The sequence below is a fragment of the Nanorana parkeri genome, unplaced genomic scaffold, assembly GCF_000935625.1.
Source record: "Nanorana parkeri isolate BGI_ZX_2015 unplaced genomic scaffold, ASM93562v1 scaffold762, whole genome shotgun sequence".
Classification (NCBI taxonomy): domain Eukaryota; kingdom Metazoa; phylum Chordata; class Amphibia; order Anura; family Dicroglossidae; genus Nanorana; species Nanorana parkeri.
The window spans coordinates 537,367-554,429 of NW_017307030.1; the positions used below are offsets into that span (position 1 = coordinate 537,367).

The 17,063-nt window shown below is 39.0% G+C and overlaps 1 protein-coding gene across 1 annotated transcript in view; it reads left to right on the forward strand.

Moving 5' to 3' along the window:
- The window catches only part of UNC5D (unc-5 netrin receptor D), a 490,550-nt gene that overhangs the window by 306,072 nt on the left and 167,415 nt on the right, over positions 1–17,063 (forward strand). Inside the window, exon 7 of the mRNA XM_018564580.1 lies at positions 2,885–3,049. Within this exon, the coding sequence (XP_018420082.1) occupies positions 2,885–3,049 (165 nt within the window). The remainder of the gene's footprint in view (positions 1–2,884; positions 3,050–17,063) is intronic.

Sequence of the window (17,063 nt, forward strand, 5' to 3'; positions counted from 1 at the left end):
TGGTCTCTCTGTGGGACCGAGCAGAACAGAAAAACAGTTTAAAAAGTAGAAAAATAAAAATAGAAAATGATTGTGCAGAGCTAGCAATGACAGCTAGCTCCACCCAACAGTTTTCTATTGGCCGGCGGTTCTGCTCCCGTCAAAAAAAAGAAAAAAAAAAGCCTAACTCTCCCGGGGGCTCCGGGAGTCTCCCGCTCCTGGCCGCCAAGGAGAGAAACACTGCTTTTTCTTTTTTTTTTTCTTATTCTGACACGGAGCCGTGTCAGAATAGAAAAAAAAATAATACATTTTTGGCCATAGGAATGCATTGCTAGATTTCTATTGGCTATTTCAATTTGCAATAGTTCGGGAGCTGTACGGGCTATAGTGAATAGCCCGTACAGAAGCCCTTCGGTTTTACTGAACCGAAGGGGTCCTGGGGCTGAAGCTAGCCAAAGGATCGGCCGAATCTATGGCTAGATCCTTCAGCTGCTTCGTGAATAGACCCCATGGAGTGTTGAGCATCTGACCATGTAAGTTACCACTAGGCACAGGAATGCCTTGATTGGCATGATTGGGTAATGTTAATTTATTTACTTATCACCACAATTAGTATTCATGAGTGGACACAGTAACCTTTACTAGAGCTTACCAAGCCTGGATTGCAAACATATTTAACACATTTTCCCTCACTCATTTTCCCAATGATACCACTGGGATAGGAAGTGAGGAGACATCTCCCTGATGTGTCTAATTGACATAAAAAATGTTTTTGTTGCAGAGATCAACAACTCAGAAGATGAACAGCATGTAAAACATAATGAACATGGCCTACAAATGTCTAAAACACTGTGTGCATTTTGCAAAGTCATTCACATGCTCTTTTGGGATGTCAGCTTCTTCTAAGTTGTTGGCCCCATGGTCACTTTATAAAACACTGCATCCACACCTTTCTAAATGAATGAGAAACATATGTTTGTCTGGGCCTGTTTGAAGTACATACAGGATCTCTTAGTTGAATGGAAAGTTAGCATGTTGTGTACTAAAGATGTTACCTTTCCAAGATCTAGCAGTGTTTGTCATAAGAAGATCTTTGCATGGCCCTGCCTGCCACAAAGGTCCTTAGCGGCCATATGGGCCATGGCAGTGGATTTAATGCTAAAGCAGATTATTTGCCCCCTTTCTTTTAATTTAATGTTAAAATCATAAACAAGTAATTCAAGTATTGAAGGTAGAAAGCGTTATATGTGATTGTAATGTTATTTCTATGTACATATTTTCAGTTGACTGAAGGATCTTGAATCACAGTTATTATTATTTAGATTCCATTAAAAATGATTGATATGTACTGCTGAAAAAAAATGCTTCAATAACTCAAACACATTATACATACAACAAACACAAGGAATGAATTCCATTACTGGAAACACAATAGAAATGTTGTTTTTTTTCTTTGCTTTGTTCCTGTGGCAGCTGCCTTTGAGGGAAAATGAGGCAAGCTTAGCATTAACATAAACTTGGTTGTAAGCGCTATAAAGTCTCCAACAATTTTCATACACAGCAATATCATCTGTTTTAGCAAGGTAGCTTGTTAATCGTGAATTGAAAAATCAAAAGGGGAACAGTGAAAAACAAGAAACGGAGAAATAAGCTTACCTGTTGGGAAAGGACACTTCATGTTCATTATTCTCCTACGTCATGTATCCTAAATTCTCAGTTACATTTTCATACATTCAGGAACATAGTTGTACTTCATTTGGTGTTTTTTGCTAACGGCAAATAGGCTGTTAACTTTGGAAAGGAATTTGCACTTTGCAGAGGAAGTTGCCCCTTAGTTAGTAAATGAGGTGAAACACTGCTGACTTCCATCACCCAATCATGCGCAAGCAAAAATACTGTTTTTTTAAATTTTCCTTGCACATGATTGGGTATTTTTTTGCAAAATGAAATTTCACCACATCCACTTAACTAAGGGGAAACTTCCCCTGCAAAGCGCAAAATCCCTTGCAAAGTGAGCAGCCTCTTTGCTTTTAGTAAATCATCCACCATGTGTCCTTATACCTGCACTTCATGTGTTTGTAGACTCAGGAACACACCTGTATTAAAAGAGAACTATGGGGTAAGTGTTTTTCCCCATAGTTCTCTTAAGGCTCATGGGAGGACATAAACTAGCATCCTCCCGTGACCCAAAGCTCTGTAAATCGCGAGCTACTGTTCGGGGTGTACTGAGACTGCCGCAGCCGGGACAGATCCCGACATTACTGTCGAGATCCACCCAGCTGCGTGAGTGACAGCGGGTTCTGTCTATCTAGAGGCAGAGCCCGCTGTATCCACCCCCGTCCATTCCTCCAGTCAGCGCTGGGGGATTGGAGCGGGGAGGGGGGAATCCCTGCAGAGAGCCCGTGACTGACAGTCACGGCTATCTGCAGGGAGATGATCGAGAAGTGAGCTAGTGACGGTAAGAGTGACAACACATTTCAGTGGACTCAAAACTCCTTCATCAGGGCTGAATGGTGATGCTGACGCTGATATTACTCTGCATTAATGATGGATTATAACCATTAATCAGTATATGTAGCAGCAGAGTAAAAGGGGACAGCTGTAATGCTGCATCACACATGCATTCTGTATGTAATGTATATAGTTATACAAGCATTGAGTTATTTTATATACATTATGTGAGTTACATTAGTTGTCTGAGTTTGGTGAGTATGCAGTTAGAAGAACTTTCTCGTGAGTAATGGAGTCTCCCATATTTTAATTCTCAAAGGTTTCCATAACGTCCATGCAAGTATGACATATGTGCTTGTCTGGCATCTTGTAATAGAAATCTAAAAATGCCATTGCCGTTATTTTTCATAAGGAATGCTTGTAATGCTGTTAAAATTATTGTTTTGATCTACAGTGGAAGGAATGTGGAAGGAGTGGAGTGAGTGGTCTATCTGTAGCCTTGAGTGTGAACACCAACGTGAAAGAGAGTGCACAATGCCACCAACAGCAAATGGAGGAAAACCCTGTGAAGGCCTGAGCCAGGAGTCTGAAAACTGCACAGATGGCCTGTGTATTCAAGGTGAGCAAAGGATGCGTAATAAAACATGTTTTCCTCTATTTTTTGATCTATTATACAACTAATGTTAAAAAAGTTATTATAAGGAAATGGACTTTATGTACTATATAATAGAATAACCGTACATAGGTTTAACCCTTCCTCACTCCTTCAAAAGACAAGCACTATAATTTTTTCTACGTATCCCAGATGGAGACTTCCCCAGTGGCTACACAGGAAGTTATGAGAAATCTCTTAAATGGGGTCACAGACAACAACAAAAAACTTTAACTCTTCCACACTCTATCCAACATATGCCATAGTGCATAGAACAAAGGTGTGCAGTGGTGTGGTGTTCCTTACCGCACAATATTGATTTTTTTGCACATTATTAAAGCACAACTGTCATTCAGTTGAGGATATAAAGCTCTAAAGGAGAGAGAAAGAGAAGTTAAACAGATAACCTTTCTATTCTTCTTCTGATGTTTAGCTCATTTTTGTACTGTCTGACATTTACGAACGGCAGATTCCGGTATGCACTTACTGTAGTTGGTTAGGTCAATAATAACCTGGCCTCCTAGATTTTTATTTGGATTTTCAAAAATAACAAGCATGATCAGTGTAACAATAGGACAATGAAAAGGCAACAGCACACTCAATGTAATTAAGCGAGGATCGGTGCTGTCCCGGTAAACAACACAATAGGGTATAACAATGTATTAGAGGCTGCTGCAGTGAGAAGGAATAGAGGGGAAGGGAAAGAGACAAGAACAGGACTGAAGAGAGATGGTAAAGCCATACACCACTATAGATTAAGGGGACCACATATTCCACTTTCTGGTGAACGACTGTAATGTTCCACTTTTAGGCGCCTGAATGTGCAGTGTTTTTAAAGGTCATTCCACTTAAATATTTATTAAATATATTTTAGGTAGAGGTTGCATCAGTCATTGTATATGTGTTTTAGATACTTCAACAGGAAGATCTCCCGGACATCGTTCCCAACATTTGGGAGCTAAAGGTGCTCTCACTAGCAAGTTCTATTGCATTCTTCATCATATAACTTGAATAAAACTCCACAGGAAAATGGGGCCTTCATGGCCAGCACTACAGACCCAATAAATCCAAAATATCGATACCACCAAAAGGATGCCCTGGAAAAATGTCAGGTGGTTTAACTCTTAAGCATCTACCAAAAACAGAAATTTCAAATATTCAAAATGAACATGCTCCGCAGCCTTACACTCTTCTATGCAGCATAGGTCCTACTGGTAATGACAGAATTTTTCCCATATACGCTTTCTTTTCTAACCAGTATAGCCAGCCTCATATAATCAGTGGTTGCCACCATCTCTTCAGTCATTTGTCATTTAGAGATGTGTCCCTGTGTTGCAAGGCTACCCAACCTGTTGGAGTGCAGCCTGGCACAATTATTCAGAATGAATTCATTTATCTGAAAGATAGTGTTTCTCCAAAAACAAATTCAGGGACACAATACATTTCCATGATTTGCAGTTATTCCAACTGGAGTCTATTTGTGCTTTAGATGTCCCATTCATTCTTCACCACACATGTCAGATTTCGGACATAGAGAACTTGAATAATTCAGGTGACCAATGCATTAGAACATTTTCTCTGTCACAAAAATGGATGACACAGATAGCAAACACTATTTCTACTCCTTAGGTTTGCCTTTCCTCTGGGGAAAGACACTTGTTTCTGAGAAATTCAGAAATTAGATTTCTGGCCTTGACAGAAGTATACTATTCAGGGAGAATGAAAACCAGGACAGAGACATTTTTTTAATCAAAATAATACTCATATTATTATCTTGGTAACCCAGCTGCCCTTTTGTGTCTAATTGTACCCTTTTATGAGGTGACCATCTTAACATCATTTCATCTGTATTTCTTCATTTTTTTTCCTGATAATTTATTTTTTAACACTGTTCTTCCTACATATTGGATTTGTCATAAATGCTCAGTATTCATTATGCCACATGATTTATGCAACATTTTCTTGTGGGTCTGGGTGTGTTTTATTTATTTCAAGGACCTAGAATGTTTTTGTGAATAAATAAAATGTTTCACATACGCAGTTCTCTCACCTAGAGATGCAAGTTGTTTCATTCATACATATTAATTTTGTACACCATAGTTAGTACATAGCTGTTAGATGTTATAGCTTGAAAAGCCTAACTACAGATACCTGCATACAGTTGTTAATATTATTATTATTATTATTACTATTATTATTATTCAGGTTATTAAGTTTGATCAGCACGTTACAATATGGAGGGAGACAGTACAGTTCCAATACAATTTCAATATAGGAGGGTTACGAGGGCCCTGTTCATGAGAGCTTACAATCTAATAGGAGGGTCAAGCAATACAAAAGGTAATAATTGTATGGGATGAGTTAGTGGAAGAAGTAAAAGGAGTTATTATGTTTAGGTGGGATAGTCTTCCCTGAAGATATGGGTTTTCAGGGATTGCCTAAAGGTGAACAGATAGCCTGTTAGGTTGTGGTATTGAGTTCCAGAGGATGGAAGAAGCTCTGGAGAAGTTCTGGAGGTGAGCGTGATAAGAGGTGACAAAGGCGCTGGAGAGCAGGAGGTCTTAAGAAGACAGAGAGGACAGTGTGGGTTATATTTTGAGATGAGTTTTGAGATGTGGCCAGGGGCAGAGTTATAGAAGGCTTTGCATGTTGTTGTTAGTATTTTGAATTTAGGGGGCTATTTTTCATTTAATTTTGGAGTGTCCAATGGTATATCTGTTTCAGCCAGACATCATGCAGTTTATGCCACTTGAATTGCCAACTATGTGTGATCTGAAAATGAGCATTTTGAAAGTGGTTGGTGACTTTATTTAGACTAATCATATGGCAATTTTTCTTTGTTTACTCATTTTTTATGCTCACAAATTGCTGCTTATTAAATAAAAGGTCTCAGTTTATCCCACAATGTCAGAGTCGACAACTTGGGTAAATGTCCTGTTACAAGTATATCTTTAAATACAGAGGGGAAAAACATTTAAAAAAAATACTTTGGCATTTAGGGAATTCATGGTGGAGTTCCCCTTTGATGAATAACAAAATACTGATTAGTTATGGCTTTTAGGCTGAGACATAATTGAGATCACTATTGAAGTAGTTGGATAGGACAGATATACAGGTCATTATTGAAGTGGTTCTAACATTGGAGTTGTATTCAGACTTGTACATTCATTATGTACGTCTTTTCCCTATATTTCTGTGTGTATTGGTTTTTTAACCTCCCTGGCGGTCTGATTATGCAGGATTTTAGCATGCCAAAGCGGTACATTGTTTTTAGGGCAATTTGTTGTTTTATATTGTAGGCCTGTAATTCTTAGTAAATCTTAGGAATAGCTCACTAAATCTGTACTATGATAAAGTTTGAAACACAAAATCATAAATTATAATATAATAAATAACTATAAGAAATAATAATATAAGAAATAATTATAAAAAAATATAATATAATTAAAAAAATGGTCCAGTAAATGGGAATTCTGGGGGGCGCTGCCTGATCCGTACCACAGTCAATAAAGTACAGTAAAAGTGCCGGCATGGCACTAGACAAAGCTCTATGGACAAAATTGAAGTGAAATAGTTTGATATATATATGTAATTATAGCAGATTACATTGTATTGTGTGTATTCTGTGACGCCCGAAACGAAGCTGAAAGCCAAATGCCGGCATCGGCCGGGTGAACACAGCAGAGGACACCGCGGGTTCGCAGGGACAAGGTAAGTGACACTTTTGCGCAATCCCGAGTGTGGCTCGGGGGTACCGCTCTGAAAATGAACCCCGAGCCACACTCGAGAATACCGCCAGGGAGGTTAAATCTCCAAAATAAAAAAACGAATAAAAAATATCTTAAAAATAAGAGAAATAAATAGTGCTGTAGTAAAGTTCTATGAGGCTTATTGTTTTGTAGATCTCTCCTAAAGTATATCTAAAGCCATAACATTGTTTTGGATAGTGTAGGGAAGTGTTAAAGTTGTTATCATGCTTTTTTTTTTGCAATCTGTGCCTTATCAGCGAGACTTCCTTTCACTTCCCGTCCTTTAGACTTAACAGGAAATGATAGGATATTTTTCCAGTGAGGGAAATTCCCTATTAGAAATGTATGTCCCCATTGGATGATTTCCACCAGGTTCCAGAATGGTGACAGTTTGGATTTCCTGTTCCTTTAATTGTTGGTGTTGGTGATCATGACAATAAGAGAGAGTGAGCTTCCCTAGCAGGGACACAGAAATATAAACCTGACAGTGGCTCTAACACCTCACAACTCTATCCAAATCTAAGAAAACGTTTATACTTTAGTTTTACTTTAATGTTTAAAACACACTGCCTAGCCCCCCTCCCCAAAAAAAGTCCTGCACTCTAATATTTAATTGGACAATTAGCTCCTCTTAAAGTCTTCTCCAACACATCCCAAAGATAGCGAGTTCAATGGGATTAAGGTCTGGACTCAGTGGTGGGCAATCCATGTGTTAAAATTATGTCTCATGTTCCCTGTACCACTCTTTCACAATTTGAGCCCAATTAATTCTGGCATTGTCATCTAGGAATATTCATGTGCCATCAGGGTAATTTAGTATATTCAGGTAGGCAGCTGACCTCATTTTGTGGGGACATAACATTGCTAAACCTAGACCAGATCAACTGAAGCAATCCAAGATCATAAAACTTATCCAGTGGAAAGCTCTTGCCTATTTGCTTAGCTAAATCCAGGTGGTGACTTTTTGGGGGTCAATAAGTGTATATATAAGTATACACAGCCTGTCCTGCCAATAATGCATTAATGCACCTTGGCACAGCAGGGAAACCTTTTCACATTGCCTGTATGGAGTAGTATATATAGGGGTCAATTCACTAAGCTGCCGTAGGCTGCCGAGTGAATGACCGACCTGAAGTGAAGTGAGCCAAACACTGTTCAGCTATTCACTTCAGGCTGGTATGGCTGATTTCAGCCGTACATCGGCTAAAATCAGCCGTACATCGGCTTGCTTTGTGTGGCTTTGGGTAGGCCGAACATGCTGAGTGCAAAGTGCAGAAGGAGTTCGACTCAGCCGATCCAACATCTGGATCGGCTGAGCCAAACCTCCGGCAGGCTACTCACTGCTGTTTGTGCTATTCTTAAAGATGCCGAACAGCAGTGAGTGAATAGCCGAATGCCGCTGAGCGGCATTCGGCTTGGCTGTTCTGCTCGGTCCCTCAGAGGTACCGAGCAGAACAGAAAAAGAGTGAAAAAAGTTTAAAAAAGTAAATAGAAAACGTTTGTGCGGAGCTAGCAGTGCTGGCTTTCTTTGGCAGTAAACTTGTTATTTTCTGAGCTTCTTTAAACATGGAACATGGGCACCACATTGCACCTCTGTAATAGCTAAAAAAAAAGCAACCAGATTTCAATGGCTTCAATAACAGCTCATAGTGTCATGACTGTAACACAGATTGTCAGACACAGTAACTAATAAATAACATTTGTCAATCTTCCAATATAATTAGCTGGCATGAATCTGCTTCACCTGAGCTTGGGATGCAATATAAGAAATATTACTTATATCCCTGTCACAAGCTTCCACACCCGGACAAATATCACAACATTTCATGTGGCAGGAATAGAAACACTAATGAGCCAACTAAAATCCCAAGCTGAAATTTTTGTAGACACAAAGTAAAGATGTGTTATTTGTTACCTTGACTTTACATTATTATGACCAGAGGGTTTTGATAAAAGCGATCTTGATCTAGAGTGGCCATATGCAAAAAGATCATTTGTCAACTATAATTGTGTATTGTCAACCACCTGTTGATGTTGTGGTTTTTACATCTGCTAGATTACTTTGCAAACAGTTTGATAAATATGCAACGCATGAATCATTTACTTTTATCAACTCAGCACTTTCACCCAGTAATAATGTGTTGTTCTTATGTCAACCTCCCTCCAACACCACCGTCTCTGCCACTGAGACCTAATATTCTTCATTGTTTTTTCAATAGAGTTGTCTTTGTTAAAAACAATCCAAATTTTCATTTTTAAAGATATTTGAGAAACATAAGAATCTCTACCCTTTAACTTTTACTGCAGATACTTTTTTTCCATGGTAAAATGTACATTTTTAAGCCTGAAAATTATTTTAAAGCAGAGACCTTGTAAAATGGAATGATAGAAGTTGCAATACAATAATAAATCACACAATATTAGCACAACTGTTTATCAAACCCGTGTTTCAGTAACACATACACTTAAATTTTAGTGCAGACAAAAACAATATAATATTTTTTGTGTTTTTGTATTGGTTTTAATAAACTGCAAACTTTTTTTTCTGATAATCCCCTATGTGATAGCATAACGCAAGTGACAGGTACACATGCACATGTCCATGTGGCATGCACGCCTGTAAACAAGCCGATCCCAGGAGGGACAGGTGCTGTATGTAATTGCACTCAGCATCCTGTTCTTACCTGTGGGAGGACACTGCTGTACTCTGCCATACGCACACCCGAACTTGCACATCCGTGCGGGTCTGGGTGTCCGCACTTGAACGCAGACAGTGGCCTAAGAGGTAATTTTTGTAGGTTTTGATTTAAAAAACAGTAAGAGCATAAATAAAAAAAGAGAAACTCGGAAAACACAGGGTATGTGACCAAGAAGACAGACATTGGTTAGATATGCAAATGTGGTTTGAAAAAAATAAAAGCTTGTGATTGGATATCCCCCAGCTTCCATTCATCTGTGACTTAGAACCATGCAGTGTGCATAATAGCACATTGGCAATATATAGTACATTTCATAGAAATGACAGAGTTAATACCTCCTTGAATGCCTCAGCCAATTCCTTTTTCATTCACAGAACATTTCAGTAAAAGGGTAATTAGTCTTTGAACATTAAAAAGCCACTCTGTAGCAGCTATTTAAGCACCCAGTTTATAATACACAGTACAGCATCAAAACCTATTTATCATACAAATGTTATCAAAGTACAAGAGGCATAATCTCTGATTACAACATAACTAATCTCCATTGCTAGGCTGATCCTCACTGCTTCTCATACAGCCACCATTCAAGGGCCTACAGTTAATATCGAATAGCTTTATTCTGCAAGCTCTTCTTTATGACTGACTGCAGATGGGGAGGTGAAAAGATCTCAACCCTTCATTCATTAGATGAGCAGCAAGGTCCCAGTGGTACAAAACAGCATCTGTTATCACTTGGGCACTGAAAATTCTTATTCTGTTAGAAGCTTTTTAATCTCTTCATTGCTAGATTGGCATCTTCATTGTGTTTTGCCCCTCTGTGATAGCAGATGTTTAAAGTGGCTGTGTTAGCTCAAGAAATTTGTCCAGATCCTATAACTTAGCTCCAAGTGGTAGAAGCAAGTTAAATGACCCTATAGCTTTCGTAGGATACAGCACCAAAACTGCAAAGAGTGCTTGGCTTAAAGTGCTGTACATCTAAAAGTAAAAAAAAGTCCCAAATCCAGTTATTGTGATACAGAAGCCTCATAATGTAAACATAAAAACTTAATTTACCTTCTCTAAATGAGCAAAATCCTCCTTTATTTTTGTCATACATGCTTCCCTGGCAGACACTGCAGGTCCCATTGAGAGTGTTTCAGCAATGGAGACAGAGCTGTGCTGGACTAGGTGTGGCCAAGTGCTGCCTGACAAGCTACATTCTTGTATATTATCAGTGACAATGCTAATAGACAAGCCCCCTGCAACATCTTCTTATCCCACAATAGTGCAAGCAAGCACAGCCCACGTGAGAGTGACAACTCTGCCCTGAATTTAGTGCAGCATCGTTGCCACAGAAATATACTTTGCAGGGGGCCAAGAGAAAACTGTAAGTTCAGGGGCATTTATTAAATAAATGAAATGCTGATAAATATAACGATGTATGTATATATAAATATATGGTCAGAGTTTTGCTTTTAAATTTGTACATATGGCCTTATCAAAAAGGTAGACATGATACTAATATTCTAGTTCTGGTGAGTATACAGTAGAGGTCACTCTATAACGGTGTGCAGGTGCTGATCATATTCTGACTGTAAATATTCTAATTCAGAAATATGTAATTACTTCCACACAAACACCTAATGGTGAATGTCAATTGGACCATTCTAAGAAATTAGACACAAGTCTGTGTTTTTTCTTTTTTTGTGTGTGTGTTTTATTAATATTTCTGTACTTTTTTATGTTAACAATGCTAATTGAGGCTAATTTAAGGTTACTTTTCTGCAGAGGATCATGTCTAGGATGACTGAAAAGGGCTTCTGTAACCCTCAATAGCTTTTTAAAACCTAGTGCAGTCTTAAATACAAATAAAAAACACCGTATAGTGTATCTCAAGGCAAATATTAAAATCGGCATGCAAATAAGTAATGTATGTCCTTATTTCTTCTCCCTTTGCATCCATTTAAATTCACCTGTTAAACCTACTAGTATTTTCTTGTTTACTTAATTTCTGTTGAAGGGCTGAAAACATGCTTGCCGCTGCTAAAATGACTGCACCAACAATATTTAGTGCAGCCCTGCATTTGCAGCAAATCCCAGCCTTACTTCCCCTTATGAATAGAAAGCATTGCTAGTAGTCCACCAGCCGCAGAGGGAGGGGGGTATAGGAGACTTTGCTGTCATGTGACTACAACAAAAAGAGGGAAAAGGGTATTTGGAGCACAATCTTTATGGTCTATATTTGACTATTGAAGTACTAAGCCTTGATATCTACTTTAATTTCACTTTCCCTATTTATTACAAGGCATTTTGTGAAACTAGCGACTTTTTTACTTGAAAAATCAAAATTTTTGCTAGAATGATAGGAAAATAAAAGCTCTCTATTACCCTCATTTCTATTAGGAAAATGCAGCTAGCAATCCATGGTAATGTCAGGAGTGCCTGTGAAAATGCTTTTATGATATAAACATGCATGTCTGGGTACCTGTCACAGGGCCAAGACATTGCTCATTGGTTGCCCAGTTTCTGTCTTTTTTTTATCTTTGTAGCCAACTTTTTAGCTTTTAGTTATGTAGCGCTCACCCCCTAAGGAGCCGCTGCATGATCGGGCCTTCCATAGCCAGTCTAGGGATTTCTAGTAACCTGGCTGCCCCAATAGCACTTACCACCTCCATTGGTGACCGACAAAGTGTCCAGAAAAAAGTCCAGACAGTAGATAAACGCTGAATTAATTTTATTGCTGAACTTCAGTTAGAGAGGGTCAGGGTCAGGGACATCCAGGATGAGGTAGACTCCTTTAAGCAATAGAACAGAGTAACTGCTGCCATCACAGATTAGGACCTTTAAGCCAGACACGGCAATCTGTGCAGAGAACATCAGGCAAAGCAGTACTTCAGAAATCCTCTTACATGTTCAACTCCGGAATCAGTAGCTGACCACTGGACCTGTAGACTTGGGCCCCAGTGCCAGTATCAGGCTAGTCCTCAGGCATCAGGCCCAGCCAGTTCAGTCAATCAGCAGCAGCCTCCCCCCAGGGAGGCCCAGGGAAGGGAGACTCACTGTTGCATCAGCCACACTGAGCATTTATATCTTCTCCCAACATGCATCACTGGCCTGTACCTTCCAGTGATTGGCCAGGAGACACAAATGCTCAGAACAATCCCTATTGGCTGCTCTGCTCTGTGGCACAAACACACCCAGCAACAGGCAGATGCAGCATCCATAGATTTTTCTGAAGAAATTAGATGAACATAACTGCAGATCCATCTCAGACCAACTACAGTCTGAGAACAACTACATTTCACAGCACTGTTTACAGGGTGCTACAGTTACATGACTTGCCTATTCATTTGTTCATTTTTGAGTAACACACAGGTCCTCTTGTCCAGAGAAACGGCTAGATTGCTTTAGTGAAGATTTAGCTATAGACTTATGGTAAAATATTTTACAGGTGTTCATGCAGGAGCATGCTCTTTGATATCAGTATCCAGTTCCAGCACTTCTAGTACCTTATAAATCAATGTGCTGTGTACGACAGATATACTTCAGATACATAAATAGGAAACGCTTGATTCAGTGCTTTGGTTATTAATCTCTTTAAAACTTGGCACCATCCTTCAGGGTCTTCTGTTACTCCATCCCTCAACAGATATTGCCAGACAGCTCCATCTGACGGCTGGCATGTGGCATCCTAATTACTGCGTTGTGTACGTCTGTGTTCTTTTGTACTGAGTAGTACACCATGGTCAGACTTGTATTCAGGCTCTCAGCGTCTCCATGGCACAAACACCTGTGAGAAAACTGTTTCCCATTTGTGAGCACTGAATATTTATGAGCCTGCCAGGCCTCTGGGCCAGCACCAGCTCATGCTGAGAACTTAAGAGGGCAGACTTGCATAGCTTCACAAAACTAAGGAGCCATTAACAAGCCTAGAAGAGAGGTCATTACGATTGGCTACCCATTTAAAGCTGAGCTTTATTTACAGGCTAGAGCTACGTTAGGATGGCAAAGTCTAGAATCAAGTTCCATTTCTCTTAGCATCACAAGGAGAGTAGCAAGCACTGCTTTTATGGCTGGCACAGTGGAAAGTATAGAATTTCTTATTAACATTTTAAGCTAATGTACTTTTTCATTCTGCTTTTTTGTACATTGAAATGTCTGGTAATGTGTTTACGTTAGCAAAGCAAATTGCACCTTTGTCGTGTGAGCAGGTGATATGGTAAATGTAATTTCACACACTTGTGGTCTCTTATGTGTTCATTAGTCATGGTTTCTGATACAGAAAATATGAAAATTATGGAATTTCTTTTTAAACTCTTTTCATTACATTTTTGAAGGTTATGTTTCACTATAAAGGAAACTTTCTTGATATAGGAGGTCTCAAGTGTGACTGCTTACATACCCAAATGGCCTAAATATTTGAAGGTTATGTTTGACCACAAAGTGAACTTTCTTAGTATAGGGGCCTCAAGTGTGACCGCTTACATCCCCAAAGGGCCTACATATTTGAAGGTTATGTTTGACCAGAAAGTGATTTTTCTTGATATAGGGGCCTCATGTGTTACCGCTTACATTCGCTAACGGCCTACATATTTGAAGGTCATGTTCGACCAAAAAGTGAACTTTCCTGATATAGGGGGCCTCAAGTGTGACTGCTTACATCCTTAAAGGGCTGCACAACATTTTCAGTAAAAGACAAAACATAAAAATTTGAGAGACTGAAGACATGCAACAGGACCCACTAAGAGACTGAGGACGTGCTGCATCAGAGAGTCAGAAATTGCAAACATGCTATAGAAGTTGTTAAAAGACTGAGGAGTTACTTTAAGAGACCGTTTTAGACTGGAGACACATTACATGAGACTGCACAAGGTCACCACTATTACAGTCCCTTTACAAATCCATGCTTCTGCATTTGTGCTAGCTGCGGCCCACTTACAATTTACATGAGCCACAGCAAGGTCCATTATAAAAAATCAGTGAAAAAAAAAGCCAAAAAGAAAAAAAGATGGACAACACAGAAAAAGTAAGATCGTGTAAAAGAAGTAAACCAACATATTACCTACTAGAACCCAGTCTAAAAATAAAAAAAATAATTTACTAGTCTGAGTGGGCACCTTGGTAATGAAAACACAGATAACTGCCTGAAGGTGCTCTAAGGGCCACACAATAAGTGCAAAAAGGCCACGGGTTGGGCAGCATGGCTCCAATTTCTAAAAATATAGGCTAAGCCAGAGTGGCTCAAGCTGAAAGGCTCTTCTTGTTCTTTCATCTGCTCCCACTATGAAGCCAAGCATGACACTCTCATAAATAAAAACTAAAGGGAGGTAAGAGTGATACCCCATTTTAGTGGGAAGAGCTGGCAACCTGTGTGCAGAGATTTGTCTTCTGGAGAGCTCCAAGCTATAACAAGTTGTGGTTAATGCAATTCTAGTCAGGCTACAGCCAACAGTTTATTATTGCACAATTTTAAGTAGGTATTGTTTGTAGTATTTCTCCTGACCCATTGGATCATTTTGAAGATTGAAATCTAGTTGAAAGTGGTTGCAATTGAGTGAGAATTCATGTGTGTTTAGATTTATGTGTGCATGTAGAGCTCCATTATTTTATAGTGTTTTTCAGGTGTGTTTTCTTTTCAGTTGTAGATCCTCAAATAATCTCTGAATTGGTGCTGACACTGTCCTTCCTTCTGGAGGGGGGCTACTTTTGTTCCCCATGGTCACTGTGTGGGTGATAGACTACAATCTTAAGTTTGGTCTTCTAATTTGTATTGAGATTGTAGTTGATCATGGAAGCGAGCTTGGAGCGGTGGCTTCTTTACAACACAAACAGGGACCATGGGGAGCAAAAGTTGCCACCTTTCAGAAGGAAAGACAGTGTCAGCACCAATTCAGAGACGATTTGAGGATCTACAGCCAAGTTATACACAAATAAGATACATTTTTGTTAATAGTTAGGGTACTTGAATGGATTTTTAAGATTTAACTCCAGAGCTTAGTGTCACTTTAATGTCTTCAGTGATTGGATTCTGCTTCCACAAGGGCTACAGTAGGGAAAGGACCCACTCTATTTCCACACAGGAAATATAAAAGATTTTTGCAGATATCTCTTTTTACTTTGATGTGAAGGAGTATGTATCTGTTGAGCAGTGTAAAACAACCCTAAATTAAACACATTAGGATTGAGTCTTTCTTATATCAAACCTGAAAACTTCCAGGGGGGTTAAATACATTTCTTAGAGGCCCTCTAGTTATGAAATTATTAGGTTTTCTCCAAGTCCCCTTTAAACATCCGACTGATAATGTATTGTATTTATTTTTATTTTTGTTTCTCCTTCCTCGTGACTGCAGCATGTTTATTATAAGAAACATTGAACAGAAACACAGCCATTTTACATGATTCTCAAACTCAATCAAAATATCTTGTTACTTGTGAAATGCTGTCAGTGCTGCAGCCTGTAACATGCTGAACAGTCTGTGGTGAGATAAGAGTGCCAAAGGCAGATAATTGCTGCTCGCGGAAATTATTTGTCAATCAGTTAGACAGTGCTGTCCAGTACATAATATTTTAAGAGATGCAATGTCTTATTCATACAATGTCTGCTTTGAGATATGTTATGTCATCATTGAGGACATGGGAAGCTGAATTCTTCTTTCTGTAAAAGCAACAGTATTGTCAATGGGTATACTAATTGTGTTCCATTATTCATGTACAGGAACTGATGGGATGGTTTTATTAGTTGTTTTTTTTTCAGGATCTTGTTTCCTTTATTTTCAACTGGTGATCCTGCCAGTTGCAAATGTACTGGATTTTCTGGCAGACCTGTACTTGCTTTAAAGAGACAAAACATATGGAAGTATGCATGTATTGAAGATGTAATCGTTTTTTTATATTGCCATTTACTTTAATTTTATAGTTTCTGAAATAGTATAGTATATATAAAATAGTAGAAATTATAAAAGAACTCCAGGCAGAAATATTCTTAACCCTTGCAGTGGGGCTTTCCCTACACTGCTTTTTTTCTAAGGGTATTTATTTGGTGATATAGTGTATGCTTATGCCCCATTTTGTCCGCCTATTATGCAAAATAATATGGAGGCCAAATCTTTAAATAAACAGTAATACTTATACAACTTTTTACAGGTGTAACAATTCATATCACATAAAATATATGAATTTGATGTTTGTTTGGCACAAAGTTGAATTCCAGGCTAAGCAAATAGTGTCTAAATAAGAGAGGCATGTCTATTATTACTTGAACTATGGTGTCCTTTGTGGTCCAGGTCTGTGACGAAATGCAGTGTGAAATTTACCTCCGAGTAGTTTCCTGTAACAAAGACCAGTCATTGCTGTTTTCTCTCCTATGCAGGGCGACTGGTCTTGTCTCCTCCCCTGTATAGTTTTCTGCAGGCAGCTTGCAGTGGGTGGGGCTTTCTGGGTCCCTCCCACAGCTCTTCTCTCTGCACTGGCTATGTATAGCGCAGTGATGATGCCACTTGGCATTTGGTGCACACAAAGTCAATCTATATCCTTTGTGGCTATTGAGAAATATAT